The sequence below is a fragment of the Pipistrellus kuhlii genome, unplaced genomic scaffold (genome assembly GCF_014108245.1).
Source record: "Pipistrellus kuhlii isolate mPipKuh1 unplaced genomic scaffold, mPipKuh1.p scaffold_m20_p_7, whole genome shotgun sequence".
In the NCBI taxonomy this organism is placed as follows: domain Eukaryota; kingdom Metazoa; phylum Chordata; class Mammalia; order Chiroptera; family Vespertilionidae; genus Pipistrellus; species Pipistrellus kuhlii.
Genome location: NW_023425573.1, coordinates 7725532 through 7741158, shown reverse-complemented (window position 1 = coordinate 7741158; position 15627 = coordinate 7725532). Strand labels below are relative to the sequence as shown.

General features: G+C 42.0%; 1 protein-coding gene across 3 annotated transcripts in view; it reads right to left on the bottom strand.

Annotated features, from left to right (window-relative positions):
* Nucleotides 1-3927: 3927 nt before the first annotated feature.
* INO80D (INO80 complex subunit D) overlaps nucleotides 3928-15627 on the bottom strand; it is a 54751-nt gene continuing 43051 nt past the window's right edge. For all 3 annotated transcript variants that reach the window (XM_036420836.2, XM_036420835.2, XM_036420837.2), the window contains exon 11: nucleotides 3928-14943. In XM_036420836.2, coding sequence (XP_036276729.1) covers nucleotides 13778-14943 — 1166 coding nt within the window. In that variant the 3' untranslated portion in view covers nucleotides 3928-13777. The remainder of the gene's footprint in view (nucleotides 14944-15627) is intronic.

The window sequence follows — 15627 nt, the reverse complement described above, 5'->3', positions numbered from 1 at the left end:
AAGGAAGGAAGGAAGGAAGGAAGGAAGGAAGGAAGAAAGTTAGTTCTTGGATAAGCAAAAGGTCTTCACAGTATGCACCATCACAGGTCCCGACAGGACTATGCGTGTCTGCACAGAAGCATGTACAGGGCAGGAAAATTTGGCTGGAAGAGAAGGACTATGAAGGAAAGAACATGTGCTGTTGATCATGATCAGACAATGATATTTAGTTCAAAAAGGTTGTAGGAGACACTATAAGGAATCTTGAAAACCAAACTGTGTTGGGACCTTCCAACGGGGGAATGGAAGAAAATTAGAGATTCAGATTCAAAATCGTAAATGACTCTTGGCCAGTTTGGGAATATTTTGGGAAGATTTGTGGAGCATGAGAGAAAGTACAGAATTGATCTGAGGGAGGAGAGATTAGAAGCAGGGACACTTGTCATGAAAAGCTGGGAGACCGGGAGAAGTCAAGATGACTGAAGATTCCAGTGGGTGAGTGAACGTGTGAACAAATAAACAAGGATAGCCCTAACCAGTTTGGCTCAGTGGATAGAGCATTGGCCTGTCGACTCAAGGGTCCCAGGTTCGATTCTGGTCAGGGGCATGTACCTTGGTTGCAGGCACATCCCCAGTAGGGAGTGTGCAGGAAGCAGATGATCGATGTTTCTCTCTCATCGATGTTTTTAACTCTATCCCTCTCCCTTCCTCTCGGTAAAAAAATCAATAAAATATATTTTAAAATAAATAAAAAAATAAACAAGGACAAAAATTCCAAGAATTGGTTTAAAATGAAGATGAGAAGTATGGGCTTCGGTAAACTGAATGTACAGTCTCGGTTAAAGATGACAGGAGCGGAAGCAGCAGCCATGGAGACCCAGGTCTGAGAGCTATCAGAGCTGCAGACATAAGCATGGAGTTTCCCTCCTGGGAGGCCCGTGGTTGAGCCCTGGCAGTGTAAGGGAGCTTCTATACAGAGTAAGAATAACAGAGGAAGCTGAAGAATTAGCCTGAGACAGGTTCAAATTCAGAGAAGAAAGTCGAGTTGGAACAAAGAATGAGGAAAAGGCATGACCAAAGAATTAAGTGGAGAAAGAGGATGATGCAATGTCTTCAATGCTGACGGACTCAGATGTTAAAGAGAATGGGCAGCAAAGGTCACCACTGGCCCTGGGAAGAATAGCTTCAGGAAAATAACAAGGTGAGAGCTAAATTGCAATGGCTTAAACAGGAAGAGTGGAAAGAGCAAGTACAATGGTTAGCAGTAAAAAACAACAACAAACAAACAAACAAACAAAAGACAACCCAGCAATTGAGAGGAATCATCTCTGGTACAGATGGTAAGTACTATGGGACCCCATATTTGGCCTCTATGGACTGTGGAGATAATACATGGTCTGGGCAAGGATGCGGAGGATGGGCTGAGGCCTGCCCCTGTGCCCAGTGCAGCCTCACAGTCTACAACAGCGTTTTTCAACCGCTGTTCCGCGGCACACTTGTGTGCCGCGAGATGTTGCCTGGTGTGCCGTAGGTGCAGACAAGAATTTTATAATTTTTCACTATTTTGTTTACTTAATATTTCATAATAAAGTAATTATAAAATACTTTCTTTGTGTTTATTTGATTCCTATTCAAGAGAATTACTTTATATAGTCAATATAGGCACAGAGTTAAATTTTTTAACATTTTCTAATGGTGGTGTGCCTCGTGATTTTTTTCATGAAACAAGTGTGCCTTTGCCCAAAAAAGGTTGAAAAACACTGGTCTACAATTCCTTTCAAGGTGCACAAATTTGTGCTCTGGGCCCCTAGTTCTATTTAATAAAGAGCTAATATGCAAATGGTCATCATGCCCTCATGCTGTGGCTCAGATACTTAATACTGGGGAGAGAGGAATGGGACCAGCCAGCTTGTGGCCTGGGACAGGGACAAGCCGCCCACCCCACGGTCCTGGGCGCCAGCAGCTGCACCTGTGGCCCAAGAGAGGAATAAGACGCCTGCCCTGCAGTCCCAGTGGCTGGGGTGTGGCCTGGAAAAGGGCCTAGCCACCTGCCCCACAGTCCTGCTTGCCTATAGCTGTGGCCCTGGCAAAGCTGCCCAGGTCCTCCTTGCCTGCCGCCGGCTAGAGGGAGGGAAGCCTGGGTTCCAGGTGCAGGGGTGGTTAGGAGCAGTCAGGCCAGCTGGGGAGCAGTTAGTGGCGATCAGGCAGGCATGCAGAGGTGGTTAGGGGCAATCAAGCAGGCAAGCAGCCGAGTGGTTAGGAGCCAGCGGTTCCAGATTGCAGAAGGCAGATGGACATCCCCCAAGGGGTGCCGGATTGGAGAGGGTGCAGGCGAGGCTAAGGGATCCCTCTCGTGTACGAATTTCATGCACTGGGCCTCTAGTCTTTTAATAAAAGACCCTCACACCGTGGCTGTTGGTTAGAGCATCATCCCACACACCCAAGGGTCCTAGGTTCAATTCCCTGTGTGGTGTATGCAGGAGCAGAAACTAATTGATGTTTCTCTTTCTCTCCCTCGCAAATCAATAAATAAAGTACAATAAAAGTAAGCATGCCTGGATTAAAGACCAAGGAAAACAAATCCAAATGCCCCATAAGAATAAAAGGAGTGAATCTTTACAAATGTATTGTGTGATTAGATTACCAATTTTCTTTGCAAATTGTATCCTAGCCTTACCACTACATCACTCAGCAAAATTGCACAGGAAATGAGAAGTTTAATCTACATATATTTTTTAAAATAACAATTCAATTCTAAGGAGACACAAGGCGGTTACTTGGCACTGCCTTTAAGCAGGGGTGGGGAACTTTCTCTCTGCCAAGGGCCATTTGGATATTTATAACATGATTTGGGGGACATCCAAAATTATCAACTTGAAATCAGCCTGCTATATTTGGTCAAACATTTAACTAATTCACCCCTAACGCCTTGGCAGGGCCAGACCAAATGATTGCGCCAGGCAGATGTTCCCTGCCTCTGCCTTAAAGGGAAAGGGTTCTGTTGTTGTTGTTTTTGAGTTTGGTTCTACAGCATGAGATTATTCTTAGATACTTGTGAAGCTATGAAAACGGAGAGAGGGTTTCTCATTAAATGAAATAGTAATTGCTTTGTAAAACCTCCATTGTAACATTTAACCATTTCAAATGCAACTTCTGGTTGGATTTCAAGGTTGGATGCATATCAAAGTCACCTTAGATAGCGTTTAATTGATCCACAGATGTTACATATATTAATCATTGTCAGTCTAACCATAGAGAACCATAAATATATGTCTCTAGAGTTCTTGATAAAAATATAAGATATAAAAAAAAAATTTATCCTAAATAACAAAGTGGGAGGAAATACCGACCCTGGATTAGAACATTCCATCAATATTCAGGCAAAGGAAATTAAACCAAATACAAGGATACTTCACAGCAAGATTTATTAATACATCCAAAAGAAAGAAAGAAAAATCATTTTGTCACACTATATACAGATAATACATACAATGTTTTATACACATATTACATCAGTTTTTACACAAGAAAAATATACATAAAAATGTAAACTTTTGTATACAAAAACCCTTAAACAAATTAAACAAGGACCAGATAACAAAAGGAGACCAATTCATTATTATTTCATCAAATTTTTAAAACAGTAATACAGTACATTCATTGAGAGATATATGGAAAATGTGAGCCGTCTCTTCGTATTTAAAGGGAAATTACAAACCAGAAGCCTGTCCCCTCCCAGAGTGTGGTCTCCCCCAGAAACACCACACCCGATGCTTCTCCTTCAGAATCGGAGGGCTTGCACCAAGCCTGCCAATCTCGTCTCCCTCCAGTCTGTGCAGAACCCCGTGGCTCCTAGCGTTTGTGCATATAACCGAGCTTCCAGCCACCAGTCACAAACGCAGAGAAGACTCTTAGTTTGTAAGTTCCCTTTAAGCAACTTTCCTCCTGGTAAATATTTTTAATGTATGGACATTAGACATACTTGTGTGCCAAGGTGGATGAGAACACTGAGAGAGATGGGCTTTGAGGATCGCTAGTCCTTGCTACCGTGCAGTTACTTGAAGAGATTTGAAAACTGTGCAACCTGACTGTCATTTTAGCGGTTCCAAACAAGCCACCTCACCTTTGATTTCCCACTGCAACTTGGTTTCAACTTACACTTCAGCACTCTGGTTAGTGCCGTGCGATTGCCAAGAGGCTTTTTGTTAAAGGCTGCTTCTGATATCAGGTTCCAGCTGAGCTGCTCTGCAGTCACTCGCCCCAACCTCTCTATTTTAGTTCTCAGGGGTACTCTTACTCCACTGTTTTTCCTCACATCTTACATTTAGATTGTCCACCTACTTTCCTCTAGAACACCTTCAAACCTAATCAGCTGCCAACTAATCACAAAATAAAATATTTAAGAGTTCTTTCTTAATATCATTTCATTAGGTGTGTCAAATTGATATGCTAGTGAAAAATGCTTGAAGCTGTGGGGAATAAGAATTAAATCTATGTCAAGTGCATGCAGACTTGTTCTTCTTTTTTTAAAGGGAAGACCTTTAACTAAATAAATGCAAAACATGCTAAGACAGCTTCATGGGAGTGCTGCCTTCCCTCAGATTGGCTTCCGAACAAGGCAGAAGCACGATTAGGTGACATAGGTCCCTGCAGCAAGAGTAGTTAGCTTCCCCCAGGCAGAATGATCTGGACGACCATTATTCATTAATGAAAGAAAGAGGCAAATTGGTGAGTTAAGTTGATCTAGGAGCTGGTGGATGACATGCACTAATGGAAATATTAGGACTGCTTTATAACTGAAATAAATAGTCTGGCTTGTGGTGCATCAGAGAGAGGAACACCACTAGGTCCCTCGGTGAATTTCCAGCTCTCCGTCTCCCATAAGACAGATGGCATTTTAAAAATGACAGCCTCCCTTTCAATAAAAAAAAAAAAAAAGGAAGATAAATAAATAATGTGTGGATATCTTTAGATGAGAATTTTAAATGTTCTTTAAATAATTTTTGATAATGTATTTTAAATCATTACAAACAACTGCCATTGCAGTGACAATATTCCAGTAGGGGCAGCATTTTGCTAAATGTAAAAGATTGCCATTTAAAACTCATACATATACATGTGTATATACAGCATATCAACACTATTTATATACATATATATCTAGAGAGCAACATTTCATTGCCTTGGAATATCTATATATCCACTCCCACAATATACACTAAAGACATACTGTGTGAGCATTTAGGAAAGTATATGTACACATGCTCCCACATGTATAAATATACTTTTGTCTGTGTGTGCATAAGAGCTTGAAAGGCACAATATATAGGGATGCGAGTTTCCTAGAGAGCTGCAGCGAAGTCAGAACAATGCCACCGATGTGAGAAAGTCAAAAGGAAATAGAGCAAGAATTCATCAAAGCAGTTTCATCAGGAGTAAAATGAGTTGATAGAATTCAAGAGGCTAACATGTGAGTCTGTGCTCTTTCCATTAAAATGAAAATAGTAAGTTTTTTACCAAAATCAAATAAAATTTAAAATGACAATAAAGGAGGAAATGAACCTTGCACTAATATCAATCATAAAATCAAATTCTTTTTCAATTTAAGTAAAATGTTCCAAAATTATCTAGGTAAAATTTTTCAGATCAGTTTTGTTCGAATGCTGATTTTTGTGTGTTTCTGAAACAAAGATGAAAACCTGATTCTAAAAATTACTATAGAAAATATTACCAAAACTTGTACCTTCTGGGAAATTTCAGAGATAAAAATCTTTAAAAGGAACTATCTTTAAGTTAATGAAATACACTTAGACAATGCTTCTGAAAGGACACAAGAGGAAAAACACGATGAGGTGTGGTAAATGTTGAAAGATGGACTTAGAAGGTCGAGAAGATGAAGAACAGTGGAAGTGGTAAGAATGGTTCTACCAGAAGTTCAGTTATAATCACCGAAAACAAGACTATAACCCAAAGGGCTTCTTCCGTCTTAGCTGCTCTGATGGTGGACTGACTATCACCTCCTCCTGCTTACAGCAGAATCCAGAATTCTCCATAGATGTATAATCTTGCTTAACAAAGGCTGTTTCTCTATTATACACACACATTTTTAGGGAAACATGTATATAGCTTTATCTATACACACACATATACATACGTGTATATATAGATTTATACAAATGTATAAATAAACATAATACTTCTCAATCTTTCCATTGACAAGGCAAGTTCACATTCAGCAAAGTGCCGCCACATTCCATATACACATCTCTATACAGATATACACAGAGGGTCGATTTTCACCCTTCAATTAGGGGGACTTTAGTCAAGCGAATCCCATGAATCAGTAACTGAAGGAAGAAATGGCACCAATACAAACCCCCTTCTTTCATTTGCATGCATATGTACAAGAAATATGCAGGTTTCTTTAAATCCATAAAGCAAGAGTGAATGGAACTGGGAGATGCTGCAAAAATACCACTGTAAAAAGAACATATAAAGCTTTCGGTCTTGACTATATATAAGATGAGTGAGGCTGCAAAGAGAACTACAAACTCAGGGTGTACTATCAGAAGCTGTTCTGACATATGTCCAAATACATGATTTTTTAATAATAAAAATAAATATGACTGGAGCATTTAATAACAACTCTAGTTTGGACTACTTTAGACCACCAGATAATCCAGTAATGAATGTAAAACAGCAAAATGGCAAACCTCAAAAATATAGGAATGTTTAATTCCATATGAATCAAGCCAAGGGTAGTATTATTTTTTTCTATAGCCAAAATATAGGGGGAGGAAGGCAGGCTAACTTCATAAATAATAGCACAAGTAAGTAATTTTTTTCTTCATTTTTGAAAATAACTGAAATCATCTGTTTTGAATTATGCACAGTGAAATGACCCCACCAATTCATTAATCAAAGCAGTCCCTTCAAAAATTGGCATTTTTTAATCAAAGGCCTAATAATTTTCTTAACTTCACCAAGAAAAGATGATCAACAATATTTTCCAACTCAGAATATGAAGAAAACATTAAAAAAAAAAAAAGAAAAAAAAAAAGAAAAAAAAAAAGAAGGCTCAACTGATCTCTGGTCCCAGCACCCCAACAGATAAACACAGCCCTGCCTCTCTCTTATCTTTATGCTCAAAAGCCAGAGGCTGGTCTTAGAACCTGCTGTTTCTCATGTCACTTTAAAAACGTGGCATAATATAAGTTAAAACATTAGAATAAAAAGCACATGATATCAGAGTTAGCCTTTTAACATGATGAACAATTTGGTGTATTTATACAACAGAGACACTGAGAAAGTAATTCCAATACCCTCAACTAAGTGAATCATATTTCTATAATACATTATTACCTTCCTCTATTTTTACTGAAGTTTACACTCATCTCTCTCACGTGCCCTGATATTTTTGCATGTGTGTAAAAACAGACATATACATGCACACAAGTAATTTTAATTCTATTTTTAAGTCACAGTGGGAATTCCTTAGTGAGGAGGGATAAAAAGGTTCCTGAATAAGACACTGAGAACTTCTAGATTTATTTTCTCTATTTTACTTCCCAACTTACAAAATCAACTGTAAATTAAAGAATAAATCCATAGGAGATAGAGGAGGTCTTAAAAAACTTAGTTTACAAATTCCAGCTACAGTAGTTGGGAATTCTGCTTGATCTATGTATTTCTATTTACCCTGTAACGAAGCTTCTAGCCATCTTCAGTGTGAACCGCGGATGACTGGGTACAGAAACGAGATTCTCACAGCTCTGTGAGCGCAGTTAACAGTCTAAAGGTGTTCTACATTGTGAGGCCCCAGGGTATCCTTTTACTTTTTATATCTGCAAGGTAGCAAAGGACAGCTATACACCTTGACACAACGGAGATCCAGTGTAAAAAGGTGCTTCACTAGTTTGTTTTGTTAAAAAAAAAAAAAAAAAAAAAAAAAAAAAAAAAGCTCTTATATAATTTTTAGCTATTAAACACATAGGCAACATAACTCATTACACTCAATACAGCTTTAGTATAAAACTTATAATTTATGAGGTGATGTTAATAGCATAAATTAATATACCTTTTTTCTCTTAAAATCTACAATAAGTATTCTGAAAGCTCATTGGGGAAGGAGATTTTTAAATAAAAGTTTTAAAGCTGTGCATGATGGGAAAGGATCTGTATGCTGAAGCTGAGATGAGAGGCTGAAGGAGAAAGGAAAAGTCCTATGCAAGACACTGTGGGCTACGAAACCAAATGTTTTCTCTTTCTTGCACTCTCTTCAATGATGAGTCACCTTTAGGTTTTGTTGTTGTTTTTTTTTAAAACTATTTTGTATTTTAAAATCTGCCCTAATTTCCACAAGGAATCCCTGAGACATACTCAACACTATACAGTGAAAAAGAACGATCACTGTGGGGAGAGGAGCTGATTCAACCCTTGCGTGCAGTGAAGACAACGCCTATCATGTCCACACTCATCTGGGGAGCCCGCAGGACATTAGCGAGGTGAAGCCATTTCAGGGGCGATCAGTCATCCCCAGCTAAAAGCAATGGTGTGGCACTCCGCTGCGCTGGAGCCTTCTGCACTGCATGTTGAAGAATTTTCCAAGGGGAACTTTGGGTGCATATAGAGCTTACGTCAGTGGTCCCCAGCTTAAAAAAACAAATGAACAGAAACAAAACAAGTGAAAGAAGAGGGTCCTGTTACTCTTAGGCCAGGATCAGGATCAGTACAGACTCTGTGTGTGTGTGTGTGTGTGTGTGTGTGTGTGTGTGTGTGTGTGTACACACACTTCAGGGCTGGGATGAACTGAGCAAGCAGGCAGAAGGGGAAAGGAAGGAAGGCTGTGCTGTGCTGCCCTACAGAGCTTACTAAGGGATAGATAGACAGGTTTTCTCCTACAAGACTGTTTAGCAAACTAAACGCCAGATAACCAAAAACTCTGCCAGTGAAAGGAACCAAACATCCCCAGATCCAGGGATGTACCAGTAGGTAAGAAAGTCAGAGCGAAGAGGTGCCCCGCTCTGAGGCCACACTTCCTTTGATCAGCTCTGTGCCCCGGTGCAGAGAGGAAAGCTAACAAACAGTAAGACTGGAGGGAAGAGAGAACTTTTGCTTTTTGAGAATAAGGCTCTCTAAATCTGACCCACAACCTTAGCTTTGATGATACTGGTTATTAGGAGAGATGTAGTCATTCTTTGATATTTTATGTTTTCTTTCCCAACTTGCTAGTCAGGGGAAAATGAGAATGTCCTTCACTGGTATTTTATTTTGAATGATAGTGTTTAAAGTGTCAATCTACTAAATGTGGATTCAGGATCCCTCTAGAATATATGGGAAAGCTTATAAAGTTCAAGATATTCGGAAGTCATAAGTTGCTTTACCTTTCTGTAGAATGCCAGTGAAGAGTCAATTATTTTCAATGTATTGGGGGGGGGGAATATCTATGTTCTATCATACATATGTTCCCACCCCCACCCTCAAGAAATACATTTTTCTTGTCAGGAAAAAAATCCTTGGCACGATGTAGGCGTTAGTGATGAAAGGGATACAAGTGAAGACTGTTTGGAGGACTTACATTTTCTTTCTGAAATCCTCAATAAACTAGAGAGTTCTATTGACCATTTAGAAGACCACTAAACATTAAATTACTCTATATATACCAGGCTAAAAATAGAATTTAATTGAATGTTAAAAGAAGTTTAAAAAGAAAGAGGATGAAGAAAATGCAAACTAGACACCTAAAATTTTTTGAATGAATTTCAAACTTATTAAATAGTGTAGTGTTATCAATAGCATCATCTTTTTACAATACTAATCCACAACCTTTTGAACTAGCCTGGAGAAAGAGTGACGCCTCACACAGATGTTGCTATTAACCATCACCATCCAAGATGCACCGCACAGGAGGGCGAACTGACAGCATGGGACCCCCTGCATGTGCGTAAGTTCTAGTGCCAACTGGTGAAAACTGACAGGAACAGGTCAACAGAAATATAAATTCTTTACAAATATAAATGGGTAAAGAGAATTATACCAATAGGGTATCAGTGTGTACCACAGATAACCTTGCTTTCCAAATCCAAGAACTACCTTTGCTTCTCTGGGTTGTGATCACGGAGTGAGAACGCTAAGAAAACACTTTAGTGTTAGTCGCATAAAAACAGGATTTCTAACTTGCTGTTGAGAGATTGGGCTTATTTAAGAAATGATTCTTAGAAATAATTATGTGGCAAAGATCAAACATTAGCTTTCTTTAGCCTGAAGCCACTCAAGGTGGAGCTGCAATTTGAAGGGGGGACTTCCAGCTTTACTTCCACACTTCCTCTGCTTCTCATTACATCACAGTCTTTTCGTGGAAGGACACGGGACTCACCACCTCCCACCAGCACATTGCTCAGGAAGTCACTTGCAAAAAGAGCCATCTCTCTCATGGCAGGTTACCAGAGAACATAATCTTCCACAGTATAAGCTATGTGACGAGAATTAGAAAATTTTTTCATTGCATAGTCCGTCACTTGGTGGATCAAGTGTAATTGCTATTAACTATTAGGAATTGTTTACTACAATAGTTATGTAACCTACCCAGCTGTGCAAATTGCTAAGTATTTTTAATAGAGAAAAAAGCAACGTCTTAAGCACTTTAATTAAAATAATATTAACAATTTTGTAGAGAGAGTAAAGGAGAGAAAACACATCTTTTCTCTGGACACTAGATCACAGCCAATGAGTATCACACATTAGAGTGGAATCCTGGTTTTCAGAACACAGAATGTATCCATTAACCGCAGCAACTCTGTAAGTAAGATCACATGAACACAATCTAACTGGCCTTTGCAAATGGTCCCAAAGAGCTGCAGAAGCAGAGTGAACTGAACCTTCTTTACCACTCCTTGAGTGTACCACCAGAATAAAAGCTAGCTTCCACCGAAGAAGGACCTTATATAAAATCTGTTTTTGATTCCAGTATTGCCTTATTGTATATAGCATGAGTGCTATTTTAAAACTCATTTTCATATTTCTGGAATAAAAGACACTTCATTCCTTTTTTTACATATTAATAGCAAGCCTACTACTAATAGACCAGAATTGCTCCATTAGCTACAAGAAACACAGAACGGATATCTCTGGGGTCACAGATGTTCTTCTCTCTTCCAAAACGGGACTCAAGAAACAGCAAGAGCAAAGCAAACCACAAGCTCGGGTATTGGTTCTGAAGTAGGTGAAATGAGAGAAAACATTTTGTTCTGTTTTGCTTTTTTACTAATTCCTCACGCCTACACTGGGTACTTTCTACGTGCCCTCTCTTCAGCTATCACCGTGGGCATCTACACAAAAATGAATTTTCTCCAAGTTTTTGGTGTGAAGCTGTAACTGGCAACATTCCTGATCATTTCCCGCCTCCTTACTAGAAAGCAGAAAAGGGCTTTTAAATGCACATAAAACAGAAAATTGCAAACAATAAAATGTGCAACTTACTGCAAACTCAGTTTTGATAACTGAAGAATTTTAAGCAGCTCCCACGAGGGACAAATAGCCAGAAAAGTTCCCATCGACTCCCCTCCCCGTGACTTTGCCGCTGCTGTCAGAGAAGGGCTGCTAAAAACCCAAGCTGCTCCCACAACCTTTCATTAGCAACAGTGCAGACTGCGCCCAATCCTGGGAAGTACAGTTCCTGTAATGGGGTGTGACAAAAGTTCAGCAAACTACGTGACACTTCTGAGCAGAGGTAACTACTCAATCATTTCAGTATAGTACATTAAAATAAAAAAGCTTACTCACATAGGCCCACAGGCGAGACATAGTCAAAGGATCTGTTCTCACCATTCAGAATAGAAATTTATGGTGGTACTGAATATCACTTTGCTTTGTGACATAATTTATAATTTAGAAATTTCTCAACCTGCAAAAAAGGCAAAGCTATTAAAAATAAATCTTCCAATCAATTATCATGATTTTAAAAAGAAACTAAATATATTACAAATGTATTTTTGGCCCATAAAAAGAAACTTCAATAAATACAAAATAGGGCATATAATGATTTCTTACAGTCATGTGACTTCCCCTCCGTAATCTCAGTCACATGGCACCTGCATAATGCCTGCTGATCACCATCATTCCTTTAAAAGGCAGAGAAAGAAAAGCTTTCAAAAGAAGGGACTGGTTACAAGTAGCATGGCATAAAGAGAATACATATTGGAAGTAGGAAAATACATCCCAATCTTTACCTATGGAAAAGAACTCAAGATCAAATATTCCCTGACAAACGAAGCATTATATCACATCATTAATAGATATGCTCTCTCTACTCATCTTTTAAAATATATATATGTTAAATTAGACTAGACTCATGTATAAATAGCCAATGGTACCTCGGGGGACAATAAAACGTCTCAGCAAAAGCAGAGGACAGACGCCTTTAAAACCTAGTTCCACCCTTCTGAGGGAGGGGCGAGGGCAGGGGAGAAGGCAGGTGAAAAGAGAACTCACATATTCATTTCATAGTCACCAATTTACTAACCTACCCAAGATGATTTTTAAGTCTAAAATCCTGGTACTTCCAGACAATTTCTCAAAACTTAAACCCAAGCCCTTAAATCATTTTAAAAGTACCAAAGAGTGGGTAAAATTGATGTCTCATTTCCATAATCTGCTTTGAAAGAAACTTTAAAATGTGTATCCTTCAGATATTACATATCACTTCACAACTGGCACACTGATTCTACAAGAGTCTTCAACATTTTACAAACCTTACCAAAGAGTCACTACTGTAAACATGAAAAATTCAAAAGCAAAAGACGGACCAAGAAGTTCACAGATGCCATCCACCCCAATCTACCTGACCTACCCGGCTTTCCACATGGAAATGTGTCCTTTTATTACACCGTGCGATGCGCCGGGACAGGGGGACCCAGGGACCAGCAGACAGGCTCTCGGCAGCCCTGCGGCACTGGGAGCCACTCCCCACTTCCCGCAGCTCTGCCGGGAATCCAGCTTTGGGACTCGGGCTGACCTGGCAGAAAAGGGCTGTGCCATTCGCGTGACCAGACCACCACCCTCTCTATTTAGGAAGCTTCCCTCACTCAGTGAGAGAGAATGACCAACATGATTAGGGGTGTGAGGTGTGGGAAAGAAGGGAGAGTCTTATATGCTCATTAGGAAAAAAAAGAGGACGATGACAGGACAGCCGCTCCCGGCCCTGCACAAAAACACACGTGTGGGCGCACAAATACACACGGGCAGTCCGAAGACTACTCTTTTCCTTTTTAACTAGACATGATTACGGTTAGGAATGGAATCCTGGCCTCCCTGGTCTCTGGCAGTTGCTGCCAAGTCAGAGCCTTGATCGGCCTCCACACACCACTTGCTCCGTCTTACACACGGGGACTCGATGAATGGGACCGTTCTATCCAGAACCGCCTATGTAAAGGCCTGGTAACAGAATGGAGAGCATGGATCTGAATACTAGGAAATAGTAAAGGGCACTGGTAATCTGAGGTATCTTCCGCTTCTGGGACTTGCTGCTGAGTCAGCTCTATCCAGTCACTGTGCTGAGCCGCTAAGGGGACCACGGGGGAGTGGACCTGCCGGGAGGGGATGAGCACCAGTGCGAAGGAGCACGCGTGAACACTGCAGCACGGTCCACCGCAGGGGGACTTGTCTGACCGGAAAAGGGAGTTCCCCCAGCCCCCGTCTGTTATTTTTAAAATCTTCTTTAGGAAAAGGGGACGGGGCGGTCAAAGAGGAAACAAAGATAGAAAACACCAGGCTCCCCACCTGCCTGCGGACACAGACGCGCTCAGTTAGGGGAGGTAAAAGGAGAAGATGCATTATTGGTACTTGTAGCTGTGGCACCTGTTACTGTGAAGCCTGTAGGAGGCGCTATAGAGCTGTGGCTGGGCTGCAGGTCCTTGGGAATGCCACTGTGAGAACTCAGCTGGTGGCCGAAGGCTGCGCTGAACTGAGGGAGCTGCTGCTTGGGGGAGGTGGGGGCCAGGAGCTCGGCGGAGGGCCCCATGCCACTGAAGCTGGTCTGCGGCAACCCCGGGAGCACGCTGGAGCTGCTGGGGGTCGCGGTGGCGAAGGCAGGCTGTGTGGTCTCTGAGTTCGAAGTGGTGGGCGGCGTGGACAGGGACGTGGAAAGAAGATGTCCATCTGCGTCGAGGAGGTTGCTAAATGGAGAGTGATCCCCAAGGTTGGCGGGGAGATTGCCCCAGTGAGTTCTGGGGTTCACGACGCCTCCGAGTGGCACCTCGAGTTGGGTTGGGATCAAGTGCTGGGCCATGATGGGCATCTCTGCTGAGAAGGTAGCTGCCATGTTGTCACCGGAGAAAGATGCTGCGTGGGGAGAGGTGATGTGGTCACTGTAGGGGGACGGCACGTGCTCACTGTCGTAATGGCTTCCGTGGGGCGAGGAGTGCGAATGGTCACTGCTGTATTGCTGTCGTGAGGTGATTAGGTCGTCTGCCTTGCTCAGCAGCTGGGCAGGGAGTGGCCTCTGGGAGGCATGGCTGCCGTCGTGAAGTCCGTGGAACTGTCCTGGGAAGGCTCTCTCCCCGAGGGCACTCTGGCTGATCAGAGTGGCAGAAGTAAGGCCGACGCTGGCGGGGGCAGAGAACTGCCCCTGGATCTGCCCTGCCAGGGGTGTGGGTGGGTCGGACAAGGTAGCAGAGCGGAGCAGGTTCTCGTCCAGCTCCAGGCTAGAGAAATTATCGGGGACGATGCGCCCGTTCAACAGCTCCCCCAGGTCCGTGTTCACCTCGCGGCTCAGGGATGGAATTCCCGGCTCTCCGGCACCTGCAGCGAACACTCCCATTCCTCTCTCCGACAGCTCCTGGCCTGGCACGCCGTCTGACTGGGTGAGCACCCCGATGGTGCTCAGGCACTCGAGAGAAGTCACAGCCTGCAAGGCCCGCTCAAGCTCCTCGGCCTCTTCGGTCGTTGGGAGGAGGTCTCCGTTCTTTCCTAAGAAAGAGAAGTCAGGGCGCATGAGCAGAGCTTTCGCAGGTCCCACCTACCATACCACCCACCTGAGCATCCCTGCCAGCGGCTGCCCAAGAGGCCCTGCTGAGGAGAGAGGTTTGCCAGGACTGGGCTAGCAGGAAAAGGAAACATTGACCTGCAGGACAGGTCTGCAATGACACACTGTCCAACTTCAGATTATTTATAAATAAACCCTCTTAGCTAAGTGTCAGGAAGGAGCTCTACTGTAGACCTCCCTGCCGGAGGGGCAGCTGGGGAAGACAGGACACAGGAGACCCTGCGTGGCTGAGCACGGCACTGGGCCCTCGGCACGCCTCACCAGCTCACCTTCATGAGGCTTCTGCGCTGCTTCCCAATACTTCCCCCTCATTCTTCCTTCTCTCCATTTCTAACTAATGTTTGCAATGTGGAAGCTGATGGGCCTACATGATTTTATTATCAATATACTTTTAAAAAATCTATGGTTAGAAGCTTGATTAATTCACCACCAAAATATCCAGCTTTTAATAGTTGAAGAAACAGTCTAAGAGTTAAAAGATTTCCCATGGAAGCACCAGGTAATTGGTGGGATTAAGCAAACTGCTTTGGAAAAGTACATCTCAACTAAAGTACAGGGTAGAGTATTAATTACAATCAGCACAAGTTCTAAATGCTTCAATAAACTCA